Source organism: Dipteris shenzhenensis, chromosome 17 (genome assembly GCF_047967505.1).
Source record: "Dipteris shenzhenensis isolate YYH24624 ecotype China chromosome 17, Dip_SZ_1.0, whole genome shotgun sequence".
Classification (NCBI taxonomy): domain Eukaryota; kingdom Viridiplantae; phylum Streptophyta; class Polypodiopsida; order Gleicheniales; family Dipteridaceae; genus Dipteris; species Dipteris shenzhenensis.
The window spans coordinates 51,475,506-51,497,073 of record NC_141612.1 but is presented as its reverse complement, the minus strand read 5'-3'; the positions used below and the strand labels follow the sequence as shown (position 1 = coordinate 51,497,073).

General features: G+C 44.1%; 1 protein-coding gene across 1 annotated transcript; it reads left to right on the top strand.

Annotated features, from left to right (window-relative positions):
- The first annotated feature begins 324 nt into the window (after positions 1 to 324).
- Positions 325 to 21,247, top strand: LOC147892268 (uncharacterized). Its single transcript, XM_087388696.1, has 2 exons — positions 325 to 565; positions 20,786 to 21,247. The coding sequence occupies exons 1-2, from the start codon at positions 404 to 406 to the stop codon at positions 21,212 to 21,214; spliced, it is 591 nt and encodes a 196-aa protein (XP_087244822.1). The 5' UTR covers positions 325 to 403; the 3' UTR covers positions 21,215 to 21,247.
- The last annotated feature ends 321 nt before the right edge of the window (positions 21,248 to 21,568 follow it).

Here is a 21,568-nt window from a genome sequence, read left to right as displayed (position 1 = left end):
GCAGCACCTTTGTCGGTTGATGCGAGACGCTTGTGGATATCCTGAAGGTCATGAGACAAGCAATGCATTAGAGGCTTCGTTCATCCTACCCTCTATTTTTGTGATGTTTATGTACGTTTCCAGAACTTGAGAGTTTTCCATAGAAAGTTCTACCCTCCTCAATAGCTTGGGGCAAGGTTCATCCAGGAGTAAAGCAGGCTCAAGGAGATAAAACTGAGTGAGAGTTTGCAAGACACGTGTCAAAGAGGGTTGGCTGCGTTCGCTGTCCAAGATAACGAAGAGTGGAAATGACGTGGCGAAGCATGGTTGGGCAGGGGTATTATGGGCAACATGGATGAGACCATCACCTCAATCTTCTTCACGTGCAACAATCTGCAATTCGATTTTGTGAGGTTCTGCCGTGATGGCCGAATCTGTCTGCCACGCTCTGTCGCCGCTGCCTGCCCTTCGCCCCTTGCACCATTCTACTGCGTGCAACGGCGCCAGGGCCAGGCTTCTCGTCACTTGCGCCACGCAGTCCGGTGGGCTAGAATCCAGTGGCACACGCTACATTGGAGGAAAACGGGTGCGTTCTCCCATTCGATGCTTCTTTCCATCACCATCCTAACATCCAAGCTCCCGATTGTCCTTCTGTGGTGGCGCGAGTTGGTCCTGGCGTATCTTGTGTGGCAAAAGCTTTGTCATACTTGTTACTTCGAGGTTAACTTTTATGCGTGCCTGAAATTATCGCATTTCAAGGAGGTTTTATTCTCGTCCATTACAAGTCTCTCAATTTTCGCTATGTTTTTTGTCTTGAAGTTCTCCCGATAAAGCTGCACTATCCCCTTCCATTAATGTAGACTTCAGCGTTTGAAGTTTCTTCTTTGTGAGGCTTGCCCTTACGAAATACCTGCCTAGACCCTTTCCCGTGGTGGATAAGGAGTTTGACCTTGCCAATCATGAAGAACGTAGAAGACGCCAACAATGCTGCCTATCAGAGGCATATCAACTTAGTATATTGAGAATGCCATGCTAGCAGCTTGTGAACCTTTAGTTTGGCGCTTACATTTAGTGTTCAGCTAACCAAAGACGGGCAAGCCTCAATCAGCATAAGCCAAAACAAATGCGTGCTTGGTTTATTCTGGTTATTTTCACATATGTAGAAAAGGAGGTAGGGGCAGATTTAGAGAAAGGGGGATAGACTAGCAGAAGGGGGAGAGAGATAGGGGACGAAGGGAGGAGAAAGGGTAGGAGAGAGAGAATGAGGTAGGAAAGAGAGGGAGAGATTGAGAGGGAGTAGGGGAGAGAGAGAGAGAGAGTGAGTGAGCGTAGGCAGGAAGGAGGAAGGGAGAGTAGATAGGATTAGATGTCACATCAAAAGGTGTCCTTGTACATGAGAGGGCGGTACTTATATAGTACCTCCTTATCCCTTTGGACCCCTCTATCTTGCAAACACCCCCAAGTACTAATAATCCTAACCCCACTAACTTGACCAACTTTTGGCCTTCATTACAACCATCCCTGCTCAATAAAATTTTGTCCTCAAAATTGCAAAGTGGTGGCTGGAAACAAAGGCTCCTTGCTGCTGCAAAAAAAATCATGCATGCCACCCGGGTCAAAAGGAAAAGTAAGATAGTTGTTGTCTCCATAAGTTGTAGTGCCGCTAGGGTCATGTAAGCGTTGATCCCACCTAGCATGCTCATCAGGAAGAAGCTCTGAAATCATACAGAGATTGGCGGTCTCCAAGGCACTTATTTTGCGGACCTCTCTATGCCTTGATGTCCACTTTTCTCTACATGGGAAGCATCGATTGCTTTGCAGTATCCCCGACATGGTAGCTTCCATGAGCTGTCTTTGCATTGTGTCTCTGGTTATGTTGTCCTTGCCAAATGTCAAGAACTGAAAATCATCTTCATTATAGCTGCTGCAATTGGACTCCAACAACTCCATGAGTTTCTCTAATTCCTCAACATCCCTTGGATCTAGACTTGTCACATAAGAGACAACATAGGGCTCCAATACTTGGATGCTAGCATGTATGTCTTTCGGATGTCTTCCAAAGATGGCACAATTGCCGAAACATGGTGCATCTAGCCTCCGAACAGCCAAATAACCTGAGAGAGACAAATCAGGCCTGCTAGTAGTCATGTAGGCATGGTCCCATAATCTTTCCTTGTCACTGGATACACCAAAGTCCATCCCTGTGACAACAAAATAATCAAACACATTGTTTGAACTTGTTTTGGTAGACCAAGGAGGGGGCATTGAATGAAACAAGAAAATGCTATATCCCGTTTGACCTCCATTTGCTTTGGGCTGACAAGGGTTAGCTGTCCATGTGGTAGTAAGGAGACAACACAAACATGCACTGAGAACAAAGGCTATCAGCCATGTGCGACCCAAAGTACAGGTGCTGACCCATAGTCTTGCGTATGCATGCCATATTGACTGCATCTGAGCATCATTGAGCAAGTTGTCTCTGCCATAGTCCTCAAATACAACTAACCAACATCTAGTCAAGCCTGCAACCAAATCTGTAATAGAAGTACCATTCACTGATTGCATGCTTCTAGCCCTTTTTCCACACAACACCCGCAGGTTGCATGTGGATCCTTTCCTAGTGGCTCCTTCACGCTCAGTTAGTTCTTTTGCAGACTTGCCTCTGCTTAAGCTCTCCATGCAAGGCACAATTCCCAATATTGATAACATTGCAGGATTGGCAGTCAGCTGCCAAATAATTTTCCATAAATCCTCATTGGGAATGGGCTGAAATAGTGGCATGCACGTAGGGCTATGTAATGCATTATCCCTTGAAAATAATTGCATCAAAAAGTTCAGTTCCATAGCCACGATGCTCAAATCTGAAAGTTCAATGGACTCATTCCCGTTAAGGCTTGAAAGTTTGTCTATCAAGCAGCTATTCATTTCAAAAGCACGATTCCCATCTATAATTACATTCTGCAAGTGACCATGAAGGAACTGGCAAACATATTGGTGGACTTCCTGTGACACTGACATCTATGGACCATCCTTGTTGACAAGCTGGAACAACTGCATGCAGCATAAATATGCATAATGCCCTGATGATAAATATGGCAAAATTTGTGGTCCAAAACCCTCAACATCACATTGCATTAGGACTGCAATTATAGCAGCTGAATCTCGGGGCTTGTCTTGCTGGCCTATGTCTGCAACTTGCTGGACAAAGAGCCTTTTAAAATTTTTTTGAATTTCTAGCTCAAAGGCTAGTGATGTCTGCATGTTCCTAGTAGTCAATCTTGATGGACTGTACTTAATAGTCCCAAGATCACCGTCATAGTTTAGTTCAGCCTCATCCTGTGCACATGGATTTGCTTTTGCAAGTGCCACTACTACATAGCTGCAATACTTGTCATGTACTATATATATGCGGCACGAGGACATCGTTCCAAAGTTCTTCCCTTGCATTTACAGCACTCCTATGAGGTGCCATTGTTCTCATTATGGCTGCTAACTTTAGAAGGCAAAGCTCCCAGGTATGCTCACCTAGTGAGCAACAGTGACGGGCATTAGGTATGGTAAAGTTGTGGCCACATCCCCCACCATCATGCTTATGAATGTCTTGTGATGCAGCTTCTAGATTAAAACGGTCAAGCATATCTTGTTCTTGCTGCACAAGCTGCTGCTCCTCATTGTGTGTAAGTTTACTTTGGCATCCTTTGATATTATCTGTGTGCTCTTCGATATTTTGCCCCTTTATAGAGACCATACAATGCTGGACACTCACCTCCTCAAAAAATTTGTCCTCAAAGTTTGCATGCCTAGAAGGATCGAGTGTAAGTGCATCCACATCCTTATCTTGCTGTGCATCTTCATCAATATCACAGATTTGCTCATCATTGCTTGGCGCCTCAGCTATCTTTTCACCCATCAGGTCTGCTTCATTGTCACGGTTATGTAGGCTACTTTGAATACAGGCATTTCTTCCATTAGTGTGCTGAATTGCCAGGGCATCATCTGGAGCAATGTATCGGTCCTGCAAACTGATATAACAGCCCCCTTGCTGTCCATATTTGTTTCCATCATGTGGGCTGCTCTTTTTATCTGAGCGGCTATCCCCAAAAACCCCATTTGTATTTGCAGCTGTAATCACCTTGAAATAATCAGATTTGTGTCCTGTATACAAAGGTATGTTCACTGGCTTTGAAGCATGATTTGCCTGTGTATTAGTGGGAGGCATAGGATGGCTTGGCTGTAATGGCTGCATTACCCACATTTGCACATGTGCATTCTCCTCAGATGTTGGGTGGCTATTTTTATCGGCCTGCTTAGCCTGTGTCATCACCCCTCTAGTGCTCTATGGCATTTGTATCTCCACATTTAGCGTGGAATGACCCTAGGAATGACATCTTTGTCGGTGCTAACAGCTGAATGTGTAATGTACAGCCACTGTCATATATATCGCGACCTTGCAAGCTGTTTCGTGCTTGCAAATCGTGCTTGCAATGCACTAGCCTGTGAGGCATAGTGTAGTTCAGCTTGTAGACCACCTGAAGTTTGATGCATGACAATCTTCTCAATAAGCCCAAAAGGGGAAAATAGTTGATGTAATACATCCAATGTAATCGTAGATGGTAATCGAAAGAGTTCCCTTGGGCTGAAATCCTGCTGTGCGTGCAACACCTGCCATAAAACCTCGGCGTGGTGCAGAGAATGCATTCTGGCTGTCTGATTTGACCCCATGCTGGGGTATAGGCTGCTTGCCTTTGTCCGGTAATGCATGTGTGACAACCTGGCCAATGCTGAGACTGATGACTAATCATTTGCTGTCCCAATTGTAAAGATGTATCCTGTTGGAGCATGGAGGAGAATGCTGCAAGGAATTGAGTCTGAACAACCTGAGATGTAGGAGAGAGGGCGTGAGTGTTAGTAGGAACATTTGTACCACTAGCGGATGCAACCACTGTAGCAGGCACTTGCTCACACCGAGCAGCCTCATCACTGTCCGGCGGCGGACGATTTGGGCTTATATGATGGGCTACCTGTTCTCAGCGGGCAGCAAAGGGGCTACCTGCTGACGGCTGACGGGCTGCAACTAACGGCCTAACCGCTTGAACGCATGAGAGATGCAGGTCTGAGCGACGAACGGGCTGCACGGTTGGTCAACAAATCTCTCAGGCGATGCTAGCGAAGAACAATGTGTCAAAACAACTATGGAAGGAGTTGTGGACGTCAGTTGTGGGATTGATGGAGGGAATGTCATCCTGCTTCAACATGTATCCACTTGCTTGGTACTGTTTCTTTTTGTTTTTCAATAGTATGCTTATTAAGAAATGAAATGTTTTCCTACTGTTCAGTTACGGACAATGGGGACTAGGTCTAGCATTTGAGGGTGGACCCCCTTGCTTGGGGTTATGGGCATTAGTGACCCACAAGAGTGATGGCCTCTCTTTGAGAGGGACATCGGGAAACCACACCCCATCTGAGTACCCAAACATGGGACCAATCAAATGCACAGATTGCATACTGACCTAGGAACCGTTCAAGAGAATGTTCCCCGAGCTTTGGGTGTGGGCCTGGCAGCATGCCAAGAGTAATGGAGATACAAGATAAGACGACAAACAAATGAGCTCAGTATGGCTCAATTATGACCTTAGAGTACGTCAATAGATAGTACAAGCTGTTAGGAACCCGTGGGTGCGATCAGAATTGAATTCTGACAACTTTGAAATTTTAGGGTTTTTGGGAGTGACACGTGGCAGCTGACACGTGGCAGACTGCCACATGGAATCTGAGCTGGCAGGTCAGTCCACCTGTCCCACACATGTGGCAGCATGCATGGCAAGTGGCAGGGCATGCAGGCCAAGTGTCTGGCCCCAAATCTGGTAGATTTGGGGCAGGTTGTGGGCTGTCCTCTTAGAAGGCCTCTCCCCTTCATTCCACACATGAATAATTCGTCACTTTTCTTCTCCCTCCTTTTGGTTGATGCAGAAGAACCTCTCCAGCTCCTTGGGTGCAGCCAGCTTCTCCCCAGGCCATTCTCTCACCTCAGCAGCACTTTCTCTCTCTACAACAGCACATTCTCTCTCTACAGTTCCAGCCCCTCCTCTCCAGGAATCTGCCCCCTCTCAGCTCTTCTGGAACAACAGCAGCATCCTCTCTCCTTCTCCTAGCCTGGAGCAGCCACAGCCCCTTTCTCTCTCCTGCTGCAGTCTTTCTCTCTCTACTGCAGAATTTCTCTCTCTACTGTTCCAGCCCATTTCCCTTGCAGAAATCTGCCTTTCTGTGCACCTCTGGAACAGCAGCAGCTCCTCTCTCCTCTCTTACATCCCCTCCCTTGGGATCAGCATTGGCACTCTCTCTCTACAGCTATCACTCCATAAAGGCTTTCTCTCTCTAGCCTACTGGCTGTTTTTCTAAGCTATTCTCATTCCAGCCCCATTTCCACACTCTCCTCACCCAAGGTAGCTTCAGAGGCATCAAGGACTTCATCTACAAAAGGGTCAAGTCACGAAGGGAGTCTGTATTGTCAAGTTTATCTCATTTACAGCACTATTTCATGTTGTTTCTACTATCTTTCTAGAAACTAGTGCTTGCCTCTTATGTTGGATGTAAGTGGTAATTGTTGCAGGCTTCTTCCTTGTGGATTGGGCAAGCCAAGAGTTGAAACCTGAGCTTGGAGTCCTCCTTTTTGTTGTCTACCTTGTACATATGCTCTTGAGTCTTGTATCTAGGTCCTAGGTTTTCACTGAGTTCATCAGTTTGGAAGGTGCCACTGAGTTCATCAGTTTGGAAGGTGCATTGAGCAAGAGAGTGAGCTGAGAGCTAAAAGCTTGAGAGCTTAGTTGCAATAGAAGAGTGTAAGTGTGATACAACTGAAAGAGTGAGATAAGGTTTTGTCCTAGTGACAAAACCTTAGTAGTCACTAACCATAGTGAGTGGATTAACTGCAGTTAGGGAAAAAAACTCTTAAAGAGGGAAAAGTGCCCCTAACTAGCTTATTAAATTACATTGGTCACTGCTGAATTATATCTATAATTCTAACACCCCCCTGCAGTGCCAATGTCATGTACAAGGATGATTAATCACCAAATGGATATAAGTTCAGGGCACTGCGAAATGCCTCAAACTTTTCACGTGGAAGTGCTTTGGTGAAAATATCTGTAAAATTGTCATGTGTGGACACAAAGATCATACTGATCTCTCCTGCATGTAACTTCTCTCTGACGTAGTGATAGTGAATCTCAATGTGTTTTGTGCGAGCATGAAACACTGGATTCTTTGCCACTGCAATGGCACGCTGACTATCAGTGAGAATTGGAGAAGGACCCTCCAATGACAGATGAAGATCAGCAAATAGACGACGCAGCCAAACACATTCAACTGTTGCTGTGAAAGTTGCCCTGTACTTAGCTTCACATGATGAGGTAGCCACTGTAGATTGTTTCTTGCTTAGCCAGGAAATGCAAGCTTTACCCAAAAAGAAACAATTGCCACTAGTGGACTGCCTAGTGTCATTATCACCAGCCCAATCTGAATCACTGTATGCATGCATCTGCAAGTCACCCCCCCTGGGAAATGACAAGCCAAAAGACTTCGTGCCCTGCAAATAACGGAAGATGCGCTTAACTGCCTGCCAATGCATAGTTTTTGGGCTGTGCATATACGTGCTCACCTGAGATACTGCAAACTGAATATCAGGTCTAGTGTTGCAGAGATAAATGAGGCATCCAACAGCCTGACTGTAAAATGTGGCATCATCTGATTCTCCTGCATCATGCATTGTGAGTTTCAGCCCTGGCTCCATGGGAGTGGCTATGGGCTTACAATCATGCATGTTAAATCTGTCCAAGAGTTTCTGCACATGCTTGGACTGAGACATAACAGTGCCACGTCTCTCTTGAGAGAACTGGATCCCCAAATAAAAGTGAAGCAGCCCCAAATGTGACATGTCAAAGTTGGTCTGCAAATCAGCTTTGAAATCTGCAATATTATCTTCATTGGACCCTATGAGCAGTAAGTCATTGACATAAAGAATGATGACTAAAATTTCCCCCCCATCCTTCTTGATGTAGAGGGTGCTCTCAGTAGGACTATTGTGCAGCTCCTTGCTGGTCAAAAAGACATGAATCTTGGCATACCATGCACGAGGGGCCTGTTTCAGCCCATACAAAGCTTTATTTAGCTTGCATACCTGAAGTGCATTTGCTGTAATTTCATAGCCTGGAGGTTGTTTGACATAAACCTCTTCCAACAAGTCTCTGTTTAGGAAGGCTGTTTTTATGTCCAACTGATGAACATTCCACTCAAAATGTGCAGCCATTGCAATAACAGATCGGATGGTGGTCATCCGGGATGTAGGAGCAAAAGTCTCCTCATAATCTATGCCCTTTTTCTGAGCATAGCCTTTGGCAACCAGCCTTGCCTTGTATCTGTCAATGGAGCCATCTGGCTTCTGTTTCACCTTGAAAACCCATCGTGTACCAATGGCATGTTTACCTGGTGGCAAGTCTACGACATCCCAAGTCTGATTTTTCTGAATGGACTGCGATTCATTGTGCATGGCATTCATCCAATGCACATTGTCCTTTGCTTCTTCGAATGTTGCAGGCTCCTCCTCATCGAGAAGAGTACCTGCATATGCTCATTCCATTGAATTAGCACCTTCCATGTGCCTTACTGCACTGCGAGTCTTGCTAGGTAATGGAGCATCAATCTTACTCTCCGTGAGAGTCTGTAACAGCCAGTTTGGGACTGTTTTTGCTGCATGTATGTTTGTAATTTCTTGCTGAACCACCTGTTCCACTGCCTGTGGAGGTGGCAAGACATCCTGTGGCTGAACTGGAGCATGGGGAGGTGGCTGTAAATTCTGATTTGCATCAGAAATATCAGCGGGGGAACCCAAGGCAATGGGTAGTAACCCCTCAAAAACTCCAGCAAATATCACATCTCTACTGACAATGATCTTGCGTGTAGCAAGATTGTAGAGACGGTACCCCTTGCTTTCTGCACTGTACCCAACAAATATCCACTTAATTGCCTTATCTGACAACTTATGCCGAAATTCAACTGGCACATGAGCATATGCAAGGCATCTAAAGACACGGAAATGATCCACTGAAGGCTTTCTCCCATTCCAGACTTCATAGGGAGTTTTTGTTTTCCAAGCCTTAGTGGGAGCCCGATTTAAGATGTAGTTGGCTCACATTAGACCTTCAAGCCAGAATTTGTGAGGCATGTATTTGCTTTTCAGCATACATCTGTCCATCTCCATAAGAGTTCTATTTTTCCTCTCAGCTTTGCCGTTTTGCTGAGGGGTCAGCCTCACTGTGAGCTGATGCACAATACCCTTGCCTTTCAGAAAAGCATCAAAATTTGCAGACAAGTATTCCTCACCTCTATCTGTGCGCAATGTCTGTATCTTGAGTCCAGTTTCATTTTCAACCATGGCTGAAAAGTGTTTAAACACTATGAACACTTCTGATTTGCGCTTCAGTCCAAAGACCCAAGTGAAATTGGAGTAATCATCAATAAAAGTAACAAAGTAGAGATGACCACCCAATGATGGAGTCCTCATGGGACCACATACATCACTGTGTATAAGCTGTAATTTTCGGACAGCTTTAACTGAACCATCCTTTTTGAAGGGGAATCTGTGCATCTTGCCTAAAATGCACCCTTCACAGGCATGTGGAGGAAGTATCTCAAGAGGTGGCAATGCATCAACCATAGAGTGCTTCTGAAGTGTCATCAAGCTGTTGTAATGCATGTGGCCATATCTGGCATGCCATAACTCTGCATTCTGCATGGCAGCAGTAGGAGTAGAAACTGCAAGAGCATGGGCTGCTCTTTTCTCAAAAAGATCAAGCTGAAAAAGCCCACGCAGCAGAGTACCAGATAATCTCAAGGCATAATCATTTTCCCTGTCTTGGACAGCACATTTGTCATCCTCAAAGATGACCTGAAATCCAGCCCTGTTAAGAGTGGACACTGAAAAGAGATTCTTGGTGATACCAGGCACATACAAGACATCTGAAAGTCTGAAAACTGAGCCATCAATGGCGGTAAGCTCAACTTCTCTTGTACCACGTACTGAATATGACGAGTTGTTGGCACAAGTGACTTTCTTATCAACGGGAGGTGGATGCAAGGAAGTAAAGAGACACTTCGTAGAAGTGATATGCTTGGAGGCACCGCTGTCAAAATACCAAGTATTCAGTGTTTCATTGACACTGAAAGCTGATGCATCCGTGGAAGGATCATAACTGCAAGTCAAAAAGGCATATGTATCATCATTACAAGTGGCTGTACTATCCTGAGCATCTGGAGCAGCCAGCCTAGAATCTGAAATGCAAGATAAAAAGGCATAATCCTGTCCAACAAAGTTGGCTGCAGCATCCCCACTGTCAGCTGCATGAGGAGCTGAATCTGAAACAGCCATACTGGAGCTGTTTTTCTTCTCTTTTGCAAGCCTTTTCCTGCATTCTGCAATGTGATGACCTGGCTTTTTGCAGTAATGACAAAAACCCTTCTTCTTGGGCTTACTTGCATCATTCTTAGCCTTTTGTGAAGGCTGTCCTGACCCATTGGAAGGCTGATTTACTGATGTCTTTGCCTGTCCCTTTGTTTTTGACTTGAACTTTGAGAGCATAGCTTGTTCACCTGCACGTGAAGCCAAGTTTTTCCTGGTCTGCTCTTCCTGAAGCAGAAGTCCTATCAATTCATGAAAACTGAGAGGATTTGCACCCCTCCCTCAATGATAAGTTCAGCGAGGTATGAAAGCTGAGATAAGACTCAGGAAGAGAATTCAGAGTGGTGGTAATCATCTCTGAATCAGGAATAATCTCATCAATGTTCAATAATTGCTCTTTGAGATCCTGTAGCTTTGTGAGGTGGACTGACATGGAGTCACCCTCTTCCATATGTGTATTACTTAACTCTCTTTTCAAGAAAGATACCCTTGCATCATTCCGGGCTGCATACATGCTTTCTAAGATATCCCACGTTGCCTTCGAGGTCTTACACGACCTGATATGCAGAATGATAAATCTTTTCATTGAAAGAGAGATGCATGACAAAGCTAAGGCATCCCGTGAATCCCATCTCTTCTGCTCTGGAGTAGTGGCTATAGCTGCACCAACAACTTGTCCTGCAGCTGCACCCTGTGCACGACCTCTTCCACCTCCTTGCTGGGGAGGGGTATTAGGTGCTATACCTGCTGGTCGGATCTCACCCCCATTCACATAATCCCATAAATTGCGAGAAATCAGAATATTGCGTACCATAAAACTCCAGAGGGAGTAGTTGGTACCATCCAACTTGTCTTCCTGTGAAAGACCACCGAACTGGAAATCATTCTGATTTTGTTGGGCCATATCTGAGAAAGAGATTTTAGTAGATACAAAACTGAATTCCCTTACTGGGAATGAAATGCACAACTCCCAAAAAACACAGCCAAGCAGTGGCTGTAAATGCAATTTCTGCACTTGCACTGCCAGAAATCTGTCCAAGCATCAAAAACTCTCCAGAATCTGCCTAAAGTGCTGCAAAACACTTCAAGAAAGGCAGTATGAACTGAAATCTCTAAAATTGCTCTCCTAACACAAAAGCCCCAAAATAGGCCTGAAATTGCAACCAGAAAGGGGCAAATTGATCAAAAGCCCCAAATGTTGCAAGAATTGCGCTCTCTCTGCAAAAGTCCCAAATTTCACTGCGAAATTGCAAGTGTAATCACAAAATCCCCAAATTTTTGCAAGAAATTGTACTGCAAAACTGAAAGCCCCAAATTTCGAGCTTGAAATTGCAACCAGAAAGGGGCAAAAGCACAGAAAGCCCCAAATTTTGCAATTTCAGCAGAAAGCCCCAAATTTTTGGGCTAAACCTCCGAATGTGCCTGCAATGCTTGCAAAGAAAATCTGCTCTGAAACAAAATCTGCTAGAACAGAATTGTAGGAATCAGCGAAAATAGATGTATCCTGTACGGACATCAACGACACAACTGACAGTCCGTACAATTGTACGGCAGATAATTGTACGGGTTGTTGCTGTACGGAAGTACGGCATGTGCTGAATGGATGTACGGCTGGTTGACACAGGACTGTACGGTTGGCTGACGTTGGACAGTACATACAGTCAACGCATGTACTGTACGGATGGCAGGTACGGACTGCATGTGTGGCAGTATGACGAATGTACAGACAGCAAACTCGAAATCCGTACAGCGTACGGATGTTGTACAGCTGCTTGTGCGCACATGTACACCTGCAAGTACGGACGGGGAACTGTAGGTTGTACGGTGACGAGCTGTAGAGCCGTACGATCGCATGTACAGACGACGAGACTGCAGGTACGACAAGTACGAAAGCAGCAGGTACGGCAAGAGCAGGTACGGCGCGAGACTGTACGGAATGAGTCCGTACAGATTGTACGGACGATCTGTACGGGCGATGAACGATTGGAGCAGGAAGCTGTTGGGCTGGTGCTGGAAGGCGAATGTGCAGCAGGAGCTGAAGGGAGCAGGGAGCACGGAGTTCTTGAACCTACTCTGATATCAAATGTAAGATTTGGGGAGAGAGAGAGAGCAAGAGAGTGATTTGAGAGCTGAAAGCTTGAGAGCTTAGTTGCAATAGAAGAGTGTAAGTGTGATACAACTGAAAGAGTGAGATAAGGTTTTGTCCTAGTGACAAAACCTTAGTAGTCACTAACCATAGTTAGTAGACTAACTGCAGTTAAGGGGAAAAACCTCTTAAAGAGGGAAAAGTTCCCCTAACTAGCTTATTAAATTACATTGGTCACTGCTGAATTATATGTATAATTCTAACACATTGCACCTTGGTCTTGTATCTCTATTTTCAAGAATAAAGTGAGCCTGGATAAGGGGGGGGGCTCGTCTTGGCCCCTCAATCATATTGCAATTTTCAATGATGTCACTTTGTGTTTAATCGTATAAGTCTTAATTCCAGCTTAATTGCAAACTCTTAAGTTCAAGTATATGTGTTTGGCAACTCGCAATCATTTCATTCAAACGCCTCTGCAAAATCCGTTGTCTGAATTGATAGAAAGCACCGAGTAGTTTACAGGGTTCACCATGCGCGGTCATCGAGTCAGTGCTGCCCTTTGGTTGGGCGACAGTGATGGCGAGGTTGGCTTTGTAAGCTCAATTAGAGTAGCCCTCTCGTAGTCCTACGCCCTCTCGTTCAGCACCAATCTCTGAATCCTAAAACCATTAGCTCGATGTATCTCCTCTACAAGGAGCAGAGACTAGTCTTTCAATTGGACAACAGATATAGAAGGGGCTCTGTTGTTTGTTGGTTTCTGGTTCCTTCTCTAGTTTCTGGTCGTTGAAGCTAGGATGAAGCAATGGGGCGAGGGTCTTGCGCAAGTCCCTAAGGAAAGTGCTTTGATACCAATGTAGAAAAGGAGGTAGGGGCAGATTTAGAGAAAGGGGGATAGACTAGTAGAAGGGGGAGAGAGATAGGGTAAGAAGGGAGGAGAAGGGGTAGGAGAGAGAGGGAGAGATTGAGAGGGAGTAGGGGAGAGAGAGAGAGAGAGAGTGAGTGAGCGTAGGCAGGAAGGAGGAAGGGAGAGTAGATAGGATTAGATGTCACATCAAAAAGTGTGCTTGTACATGAGAGGACGATACTTATATAGTACCTCCTTATCCCTTTGGACCCCCCCAAGTACTAATTATCCTAACCCCCACTAACTTGACCAACTTTTGACCTTCATTGCAACATAGGTCAGGTGTGAAATCATGAGACCCTCAGGGATTCACTCGATGCCTTTGCTTCTTTTTGTGCCATTCTCTCATTTTATGTCATTCTCTCGTTTATCCGTATAGACATGTTGTTGCTGAACATGAGTTTTCTCTGTAGAGTCTTTAGACCAACATAATTCTCTCTGTAACCCTAAAGATAGTGCATCGAGAATTGCTGACTTTGATAAAACCAGCTTTGGGCAACATCCATGGCTTATCGAGCTTCTCTTCCGTGACTATGCTAAGCCTACTCTGCTAAGTCTTTGGCCAACTGGAACTGAATGTTTCTCGGACGTTTGGGCATGTATTTTACCATGGTTGGTGGTATCACGGCTATCAAAATGGCTGCATTGAATGGTGGTTCCATGTTGGAAACTGACCTTGTGCTTTGGGGGACGATTCTCATAATTCATTTATGGCGGACTTGTGGGAACACGTCATCACATGCCTTTTTCGCCCCATTCGTTGTCTGGGACTCCAATTAGAATTGAGGTGAAGAGGCTACTGTGTAGAAGACATTGTTACTACAACTACTTACAAGATCACCTGAAGGAAGTTTAGGAAGCTCTAATACCAATGTAACAGTCATGCAAGCCATTTTTTCTCGAGCTTGCACATGCTATTGACTGAGCGAGGAAGGGTGCTCATTGTACTTGAGAATGGAGACATAAGGAGATACACGTGCATGTGGGTGAGGGTGCAGGAACACCACTAGGGGCAGTTGGCCCCCTTCCTAGAGTATCTCTGAATAACAAAGCCAAACGGACGAGAGTTGCATGCTTTAGAGTGACCTAAGCTCAGCAACGGCTCTCCAAGCGGCAAGCCATTCAACAAGAGCAGCCCAGCCTTTTGAATGGCTCGGCCAGGAGTGGGAAAAGAGAAGAAGCTCGTATCTCATCTGGAAGGCCCAGCCTTTATACTTAGTAGGAGCATTCTGCCTTGTGCCTTATATAGTTGCGTCTCTCAAAAAAGTCAGCCAAGCTGTAAGAAATCGTGGCAATTCAATATTATTAGTGAGCTGAGGAGCACTTTGCTCATTTGATCCTTGATTTGCACTAGGACATCTTGCACGTTTTAAACAATTTGATCAGCTACGGCTACTTGCTGTTGAACTACAAAATATGTTGGTACCGTCGGAGTGTGTCCATAGGCTACTTGAAAAGGAGTCAGGCTGATAGCATTGTAGATAGAGTTATTGGATGCGAACTCGATGACCCAAAAATATTAGTTGGATTGGATGTAGTGATGTAACGTATCTTGATTGATTCTTTCACTCTGACCATCTGATTCTGGGTGATAAGCTGAATTGAATAGTAATGCTGTGCTCAAAGACTCAAAGAGGTAAATCCAAAAGTGACTAGTGAACTTGGGATCTCTATTTAGATGACGTTCTTTGGCAAACCATGGAGTCGGAGTATATGTTGTATGAGTAACGGTGTGATGTTTGGAGCTTGAACACTCTTCCTGCAAGGAGTGAAATGTGCCATTTTAGACAACCGATGAATGATAACCAAAACTCTACGTTAACTTTGGATGAAATGAGGCAAGGTTGTAATGAAATCCATGGAGATGATTTCCCATCTTTCAGTTGTATGTCCCTTTGTGAAAGATTGTCTCTAGACGTGAAGGGTGCATGCGGGCAATTTTTGGTGCGCTTGGCATGAAAGGGTGTGTCCATTTGAAGGGATGTGTCCCTTGGAATGAGTGTCCTTACGCGAATGGGGGTGTCCGTTTGTGAGAAAGTATTTCCTTTCAAGGATAGGTGTGTCTTTTCGCGAATGGGTATGACCCTTGGTATGAGGTATGCATTTCTTCACATGAGAGAAGTCTCAAAAGCGTGACCCTTCATAATGAAAGGGTGTGTCCTTTGGTAAAAAGGTGTGACGTTTCATGACTGGGTATGCTCCTTGAGTGAAGAGGTAGTACTTTTCATGACAAGGTACGTCTGTTTGGTAAAATCGTGTCCCCTATGGTCTTGGAAAGCCCAAGCACGTGAGTCTGGTTGTGCCCATTCACGTCATTTGGTGACATGAGAGGATAGAGAGGTCACTATCATGTGGGGCAGCCGATGAATCTTTTTATTGCATATCTCCATCATTTGTGAATCTTTTCTATGCACAAATATGTGTAGCATCTGCTAGCGCAAGTTGGTATCAGGTGGCAGCCAGAAGATGATGGGCATTCCCTACAGGCAAGAGCGAGTTTTTTGCTTTGATACCACTGTAAAAAATCCTAGTAATTGAATATCATTAGTAAGATGAGGAGAGAGAGAAGACTCTAATGATAGTAGAGGAGCAAGAATATATGTGTTAATGTCGGAAATGTATGATCCATCTTTCTTTACATGAAGAGGTGTTTTGTGAAGGTGTAACCCTTAATGAGAGGCTAACATTACGAATAAAATGGCGAGTGTATGCCCCTTTGGAAGACTTGTAGCTCTTGTGAGTCATGGGAATTGTCCCATTGAAAGGGCATACCCTTCCACAACTGTCCATTCAATCCATCCCCGAGTATAAGGGCTTTAGGTTCTTTACTTTGTTAATGAGAGATTGATCGAGTTTGGTTAGTAGCACTAATAATAAGCATAATCCATTCCTTGCTAGAGAAATAGTCAAAACATAAACTTCATCTTTATCTCTTGGCTTTCAGCCTTCCATTTTTATACTTCTAACAAGAAATCTTTACTCATTTAGTCAAAGGCTAAAAGCTCAAAAGGCAAGTACAAAGCAAAAGCCGAAGTACATCTCTTGTCACTTTGAGCGCCTAAGAGCATACTGAGAGTATCAACAGCATCCTCGTAGAATTAGAGTTTGGTAGCTGACCCTATGAACCTAGAACCTACCCATTTACAAAGTAAATCAAGAATGGGTACTTCAACAAGCAAGAATCAAGAGGGGTGGATGTGATACATGGTGCCTAGAAGGAGCAATGCCATTCAAAGTTCAAACACCCTAATATGAAATTGACACATGAATGTAATTTCGTGAGGAGAGTAGGCCCTGGGGTGTTTCCCCCATTATTCCATTTAGCTTGTTGCTTCTTGTGCCCTGGATTGTTCATTCAATCTGTCAATATATCATGTTCGAAGTTTGTCAATATTGGACTTACGCATGCATCCCTTTGAGGATGATGTGCACATCTCAGCCGACAGTCATGGTAATAGAAAGGGGATTTTGGGCAGCCAAGTCAGGACGATCAAGGCCATGCCAGGTGGTTTTCATTTACCTTTAAGAAAAGCCAGATGTATTGGCAAGGGACATTCTTTTTCATGCTCTGTTAATAAATACATATTTCTACAGCTCCCATGTTTGCTGCCCCATCTATATGCCTTGCATATGGAGGAGCATGATTTTTCTTGAAGAATTTGAGACTGACATTTTCTATGATGCAAACCTTAGATCATCACAATTTGTGCATTTATGGTGTGGTGATAGGACTGCCCTAAGGTAATTGGTAATGTACTTTAGTTGCTAGATTAGTTACAGGGATTGGTGTTAGAGAAGTGAAAAGAAAGCATGGAGCTGAACACAAAACAAGAAAATGCTTATAGAATGAAGAAGGGTGAGGTCCATATGTAGGCACCTCTACATGAGCCACCAAGCTCCACAATCATCTCTTCAATCAGCTCCGTCAAGGATACATCTAGTCACATAGTGTCTGATGCCATCTCATGGTGGTCAAGGATAAATCTATGCCTAGGATCTCGTGCTAGCAAGGGTTCCCAAGGGTGTGAAGTCAAACAAAGGGATACATAAGATCCCCCCAATGGTTATCTCCCCTGCATGTACATGCACACAATGTTTGCAGCATGAAGCCATCTCATGGTGGTCAAGGATAAATCTATGGCTAGGATCTCATGCTAGCAAGGGTTCCCAAGGGTGTGAAGTCAAACAAAGGGATACATAAGATCCCCCCAATGGTTATCTCCCCTGCATGTACATGCACACAATGTTTGCAGGAGGTACCATGGAGCTAAACACATACACATGGCCTACATCATATGGTGACCAGAGGTGTTTACAAAGAACACAATAGTTTATTCCATTCATTTTGGAGGACTATCCAGGCAGAGTACCTTGATTCAACATAAAAGAGAGATATTGAGCATATGTGGAGCTGGTTCAAAAAGCATAATCATCATAGGAGGCCTTATCTTGTGAAGGCACATCAACCGAAAGTAAATTGGCAGTTTCTGGTTTTGTAGTTGCTTCCTTTTTGGCCTTACAAAACTTTTCATGGTGATTGTTTTTGCCACAATATTTGCAAGGATTGATCTTGAAGCAATCTTTTGAGAGGTGATTGGTCTTCCCACAATGTTTGCAAGGTGGAAACTTGCTCATTTGAGTTTTTATGGCATAGGCTGTGTCATTGCCTCTCTGGAGTTCGTTGTGCCTTTCTTCTTCTTGAAGGGCAGTAATAAGACCTTCAAGAGTAGGATTAGGAAGATTTTTCAATGTGGTGACAACATGATCATAATCTTCAGGCATACTTTTGAGCAATACTGCCATTGCATCATCCGTAGTGATTGGAGAGTTGATAGAAGCAAGTTGAGTCATGAGACTCCGCATGTGATTGACATGGGCAGCCAAGGGAGTGCCATTAGCCATCTTCAATTTAAAGAAAGCAATATTAAGTGACAATTTTGAGATGTGAGAGCTAGCACCAAAAAGAATATCAAGCTTTTGCCAAGCTTCAGGAGGAGACTCCATATCAGAAATGTGATGAATATAGTCATCTCCTAAGCCAAGAGCAAGAATGCCATAGGCTTTCTCCTCTTTAGCAAGATCTCGTGCCGGGCGTGTAGGAGCTGAGGATTCTCCAGCATTAGAGGCTGTTGAAGAAGAAGTTGAAGCAGGTTTGACAAGCCCCCAGAGGTTTTCCCTCATCAATGCAAACTTAATTTTCATTTGCCATGTGTGAAAGCCTTTACCATTGACTTATCAATATGCAAGAAGGTAGCCATGAGAGGGTCTAACCCAAAATGGGCAGTGTCTACTCTCTTACAAGGCTAGAAAAAACTGAAAAGCTTCAAAGTATAAGCATTTGGTGTAGAAAAGACTTGTAACCAAATTCCATAATAAAAATCATAGTGGAAATGATACTTCAACTTGCATGCTTGATAGAGGTGGCTAAATGAAAGTATTCCAAGCAAATCCAGGTATAGAAACCTAAAAGAAAGTTGTAGCCACATTTGTACTGATGCTATTCAACACTTTAAAATATCAGAAATGCCAAAGTAGCATCTAATGTAGCACCAAATTCATAATACTGTCAAAACTGTCCAAAACAGAGGCCTGATCTTGGAGGGCTTGGATCTCCCTCTCAAAGCAAAGAAAAGAGGGCTTTCTAGCTCAAATGAAAGCTCTCATATGGGCGAATCTCTACTGCAGAGGTCAGGCGTAATGTCGCGCGGCGTTGCTGGTTGGAACGTCGTCAATGTTGACTGGTTTTTGGCTCTGTTCTCCTCGAATATACAACCATTGCTGCTCAAACTTGGATACAAGAAAGTCCAAAGTATGGGAAAGCTTTCCCTAAAAGGAATTAGAAAGAGGTGGAGCAAAGAAGGAGAATACACGAAAGAGAGCTTCGACAGAATTCGAGGAATGGCTACTAGCAGTGACGATCATTCTCTAGTTCCTTGCATGTGGAAGGTCGTCTATACGAAGGGTCTCCCCAGCCAGAAGGACTCTAGAAGAGGCCGCCTGTAGGAGGAGAATTCAGCCCTCCAAGTGGTTGGGCAGAAAGGGGCAAAATGGAGACGAAGGTGGAGGTGGGGAAGAAGATGATGACATGGCATAAATGGGCTCAAGGAGGATCATAGTGCTCTGATACCATGTTGGAGAAGTGAAAAGAAAGCATGGAGCTGAACACAAAACAAGAGAATGCTTATAGAATGAAGAAGGGTGAGGTCCATATGTAGGCACCCCTACATGAGCCACCAAGCTCCACAATTATCTCTTCAATCAGCTCCTAGAATCTCTCAATCAGCCTATGTGGCATCTACCACCACCTAACAGTGCTTATGGGCACCTAACTGTGCCTCTAGCACACACACATAGAACCCAAGGTGTGCCTGGGGCATACACCTTGAGATATCCCAACAATTGGTTGCTTTTTGTGTTGCAGTGCCACTTTTAAGGCTAGTGCTCCTGGACACACGTCATGTTCCCCTGTTATCATTGTTATAAATTAATAATCTGGTGCTACAGGTGTCCTGATTAAAGAAGTCATCTGCTTTTATGTATTGTCTTGGAGCAGAACGATATATAAACCTTCATAAAGGCAAGCAGAAAAATAAAGGAGAGAGATGAGGGAAGAAGGGAGTTTGTAAGCATAGTTCCATATGCTACCATACGCATACGGGTATGGAAGTATGTTCAGCCCCTTGGGCTGAATCATACGTGACCTAATTTTACAACCTAAAACAATAGGCTACACATTTAATGAAAGAGAGTTACAAACTTTCAACTTCAAACTTGTATTAATTTTAAAGTCATGAAACGGATTAAAAAAACGTTTTCATAAGGATCTGGGAATCCCATTTCCCCCCCAAAAAAAGGCAAGTATGATTGGCCGTATCATACGCGTATGGAAAATTTATTTCATACGCGTATGGTTCACCCAACCATACGCGTACGGACCCAAGTATGTTTGTAAGCAACAAATTGTAGACTCTTGCAGCCTTTATTTCCATCACATGATTGGAGCTTGAAGTCCAAGTCCAGAATGTATATGAGACTGTTTGTCTCGTTACCATCGATTCTGTTCAAGCATTATTGCAGTCTCAATGTAAAAGCATCAACATTAAAGAACAAGAAATCAGAACTCGAGGAAACGCTTTCAGTAGAGCACTTTGATGGGCTCCACCAACGAAGTATAAGTTTTCACTTTCGTTACTGTTTTCTTCGTTAACACATGTTATTTGTTCATACCTGTTTCTTTCGCTTTTTATGGTCATGTGTTGCTTGTAGATATTGATGCCTAGTCTTGTGAACCAAGAAAATCGAGATTGTTGAGAAAATTCAAACAATATTATAAGAAATTGTCCTAATCGTGAAGCTCTCTTTCCAGGTGCAGGTTTTGCAAGTTGGGGACAAGTCTGCAAGCTTGCGGGATAAAGTCTCAGGGGAACCTGTTGCTGTGAAGTTACTGTCGAGGGTTGAGCAGCTGCGATTGTTGACAAAAGCTGAAAAGGCAGGCCTTCTCTCAGCAGCGGAAAATGCAGGACTTTCTCTCTCCACGATAGAAAAATTGGGCCTTCTTTCAAAGGCTGAAGAATTTGGTGTTCTGTCTGCAGCAACGGACCCAAGCACCCCTGGATCTCTTTTAACACTTGCTTTAGTATTGCTGCTAGCTGGTCCAGCTATTGTTTACTTCGTACCAGAAGAGGCAACATGGCAGGTGGTTGTACAGTTTGCTGTTGCTTTTATTACAGTGCTTGGGGGTTCTGCCGCATTTGCAGCCTCCAACTTTGTGTCTAGTTTACAGAAGTTTGATTAATTGAATTTGACTATGCTTTTGATCCTGTAAAAAGCTTCTTTGAAAATTTTCAAATCCTCTAAGCGGAAGGATGGACCTTGGTCGATTTTCTCCCAATATAGCGCTGTTTTGTCTGAAGAGAGAAGCCTTCTAATAGAATTGCCTTCAGATTATATAAATATCTAGCCATACAGCCATGCGCATGGCATTTTCGATTCTTTCTGGTGGATGAATCTTCTTATGTCCAAGTGCGCTCCTTCTAAACCTAGCTATGTAATTTTGTATGAAGCAAAAGGGACGAGGGTGCAGCAAACTGGAGAGGAAAAGAGAGGACACTTGAAGAAATACAGAAAGATTAGAATGCATGAACTTCGG

Coding starts and splice junctions, on each gene's coding strand:
- LOC147892268 (XM_087388696.1), top strand. CDS start 404: ATGGCCGAATCTGTCTGCCACGCTCTGTCGCCGCTGCCTGCCCTTCGC. Junction 566..20,785: donor GCTACATTGGAGGAAAACGG/GTGCGTTCTCCC, acceptor CTCTCTTTCCAG/GTGCAGGTTTTGCAAGTTGG.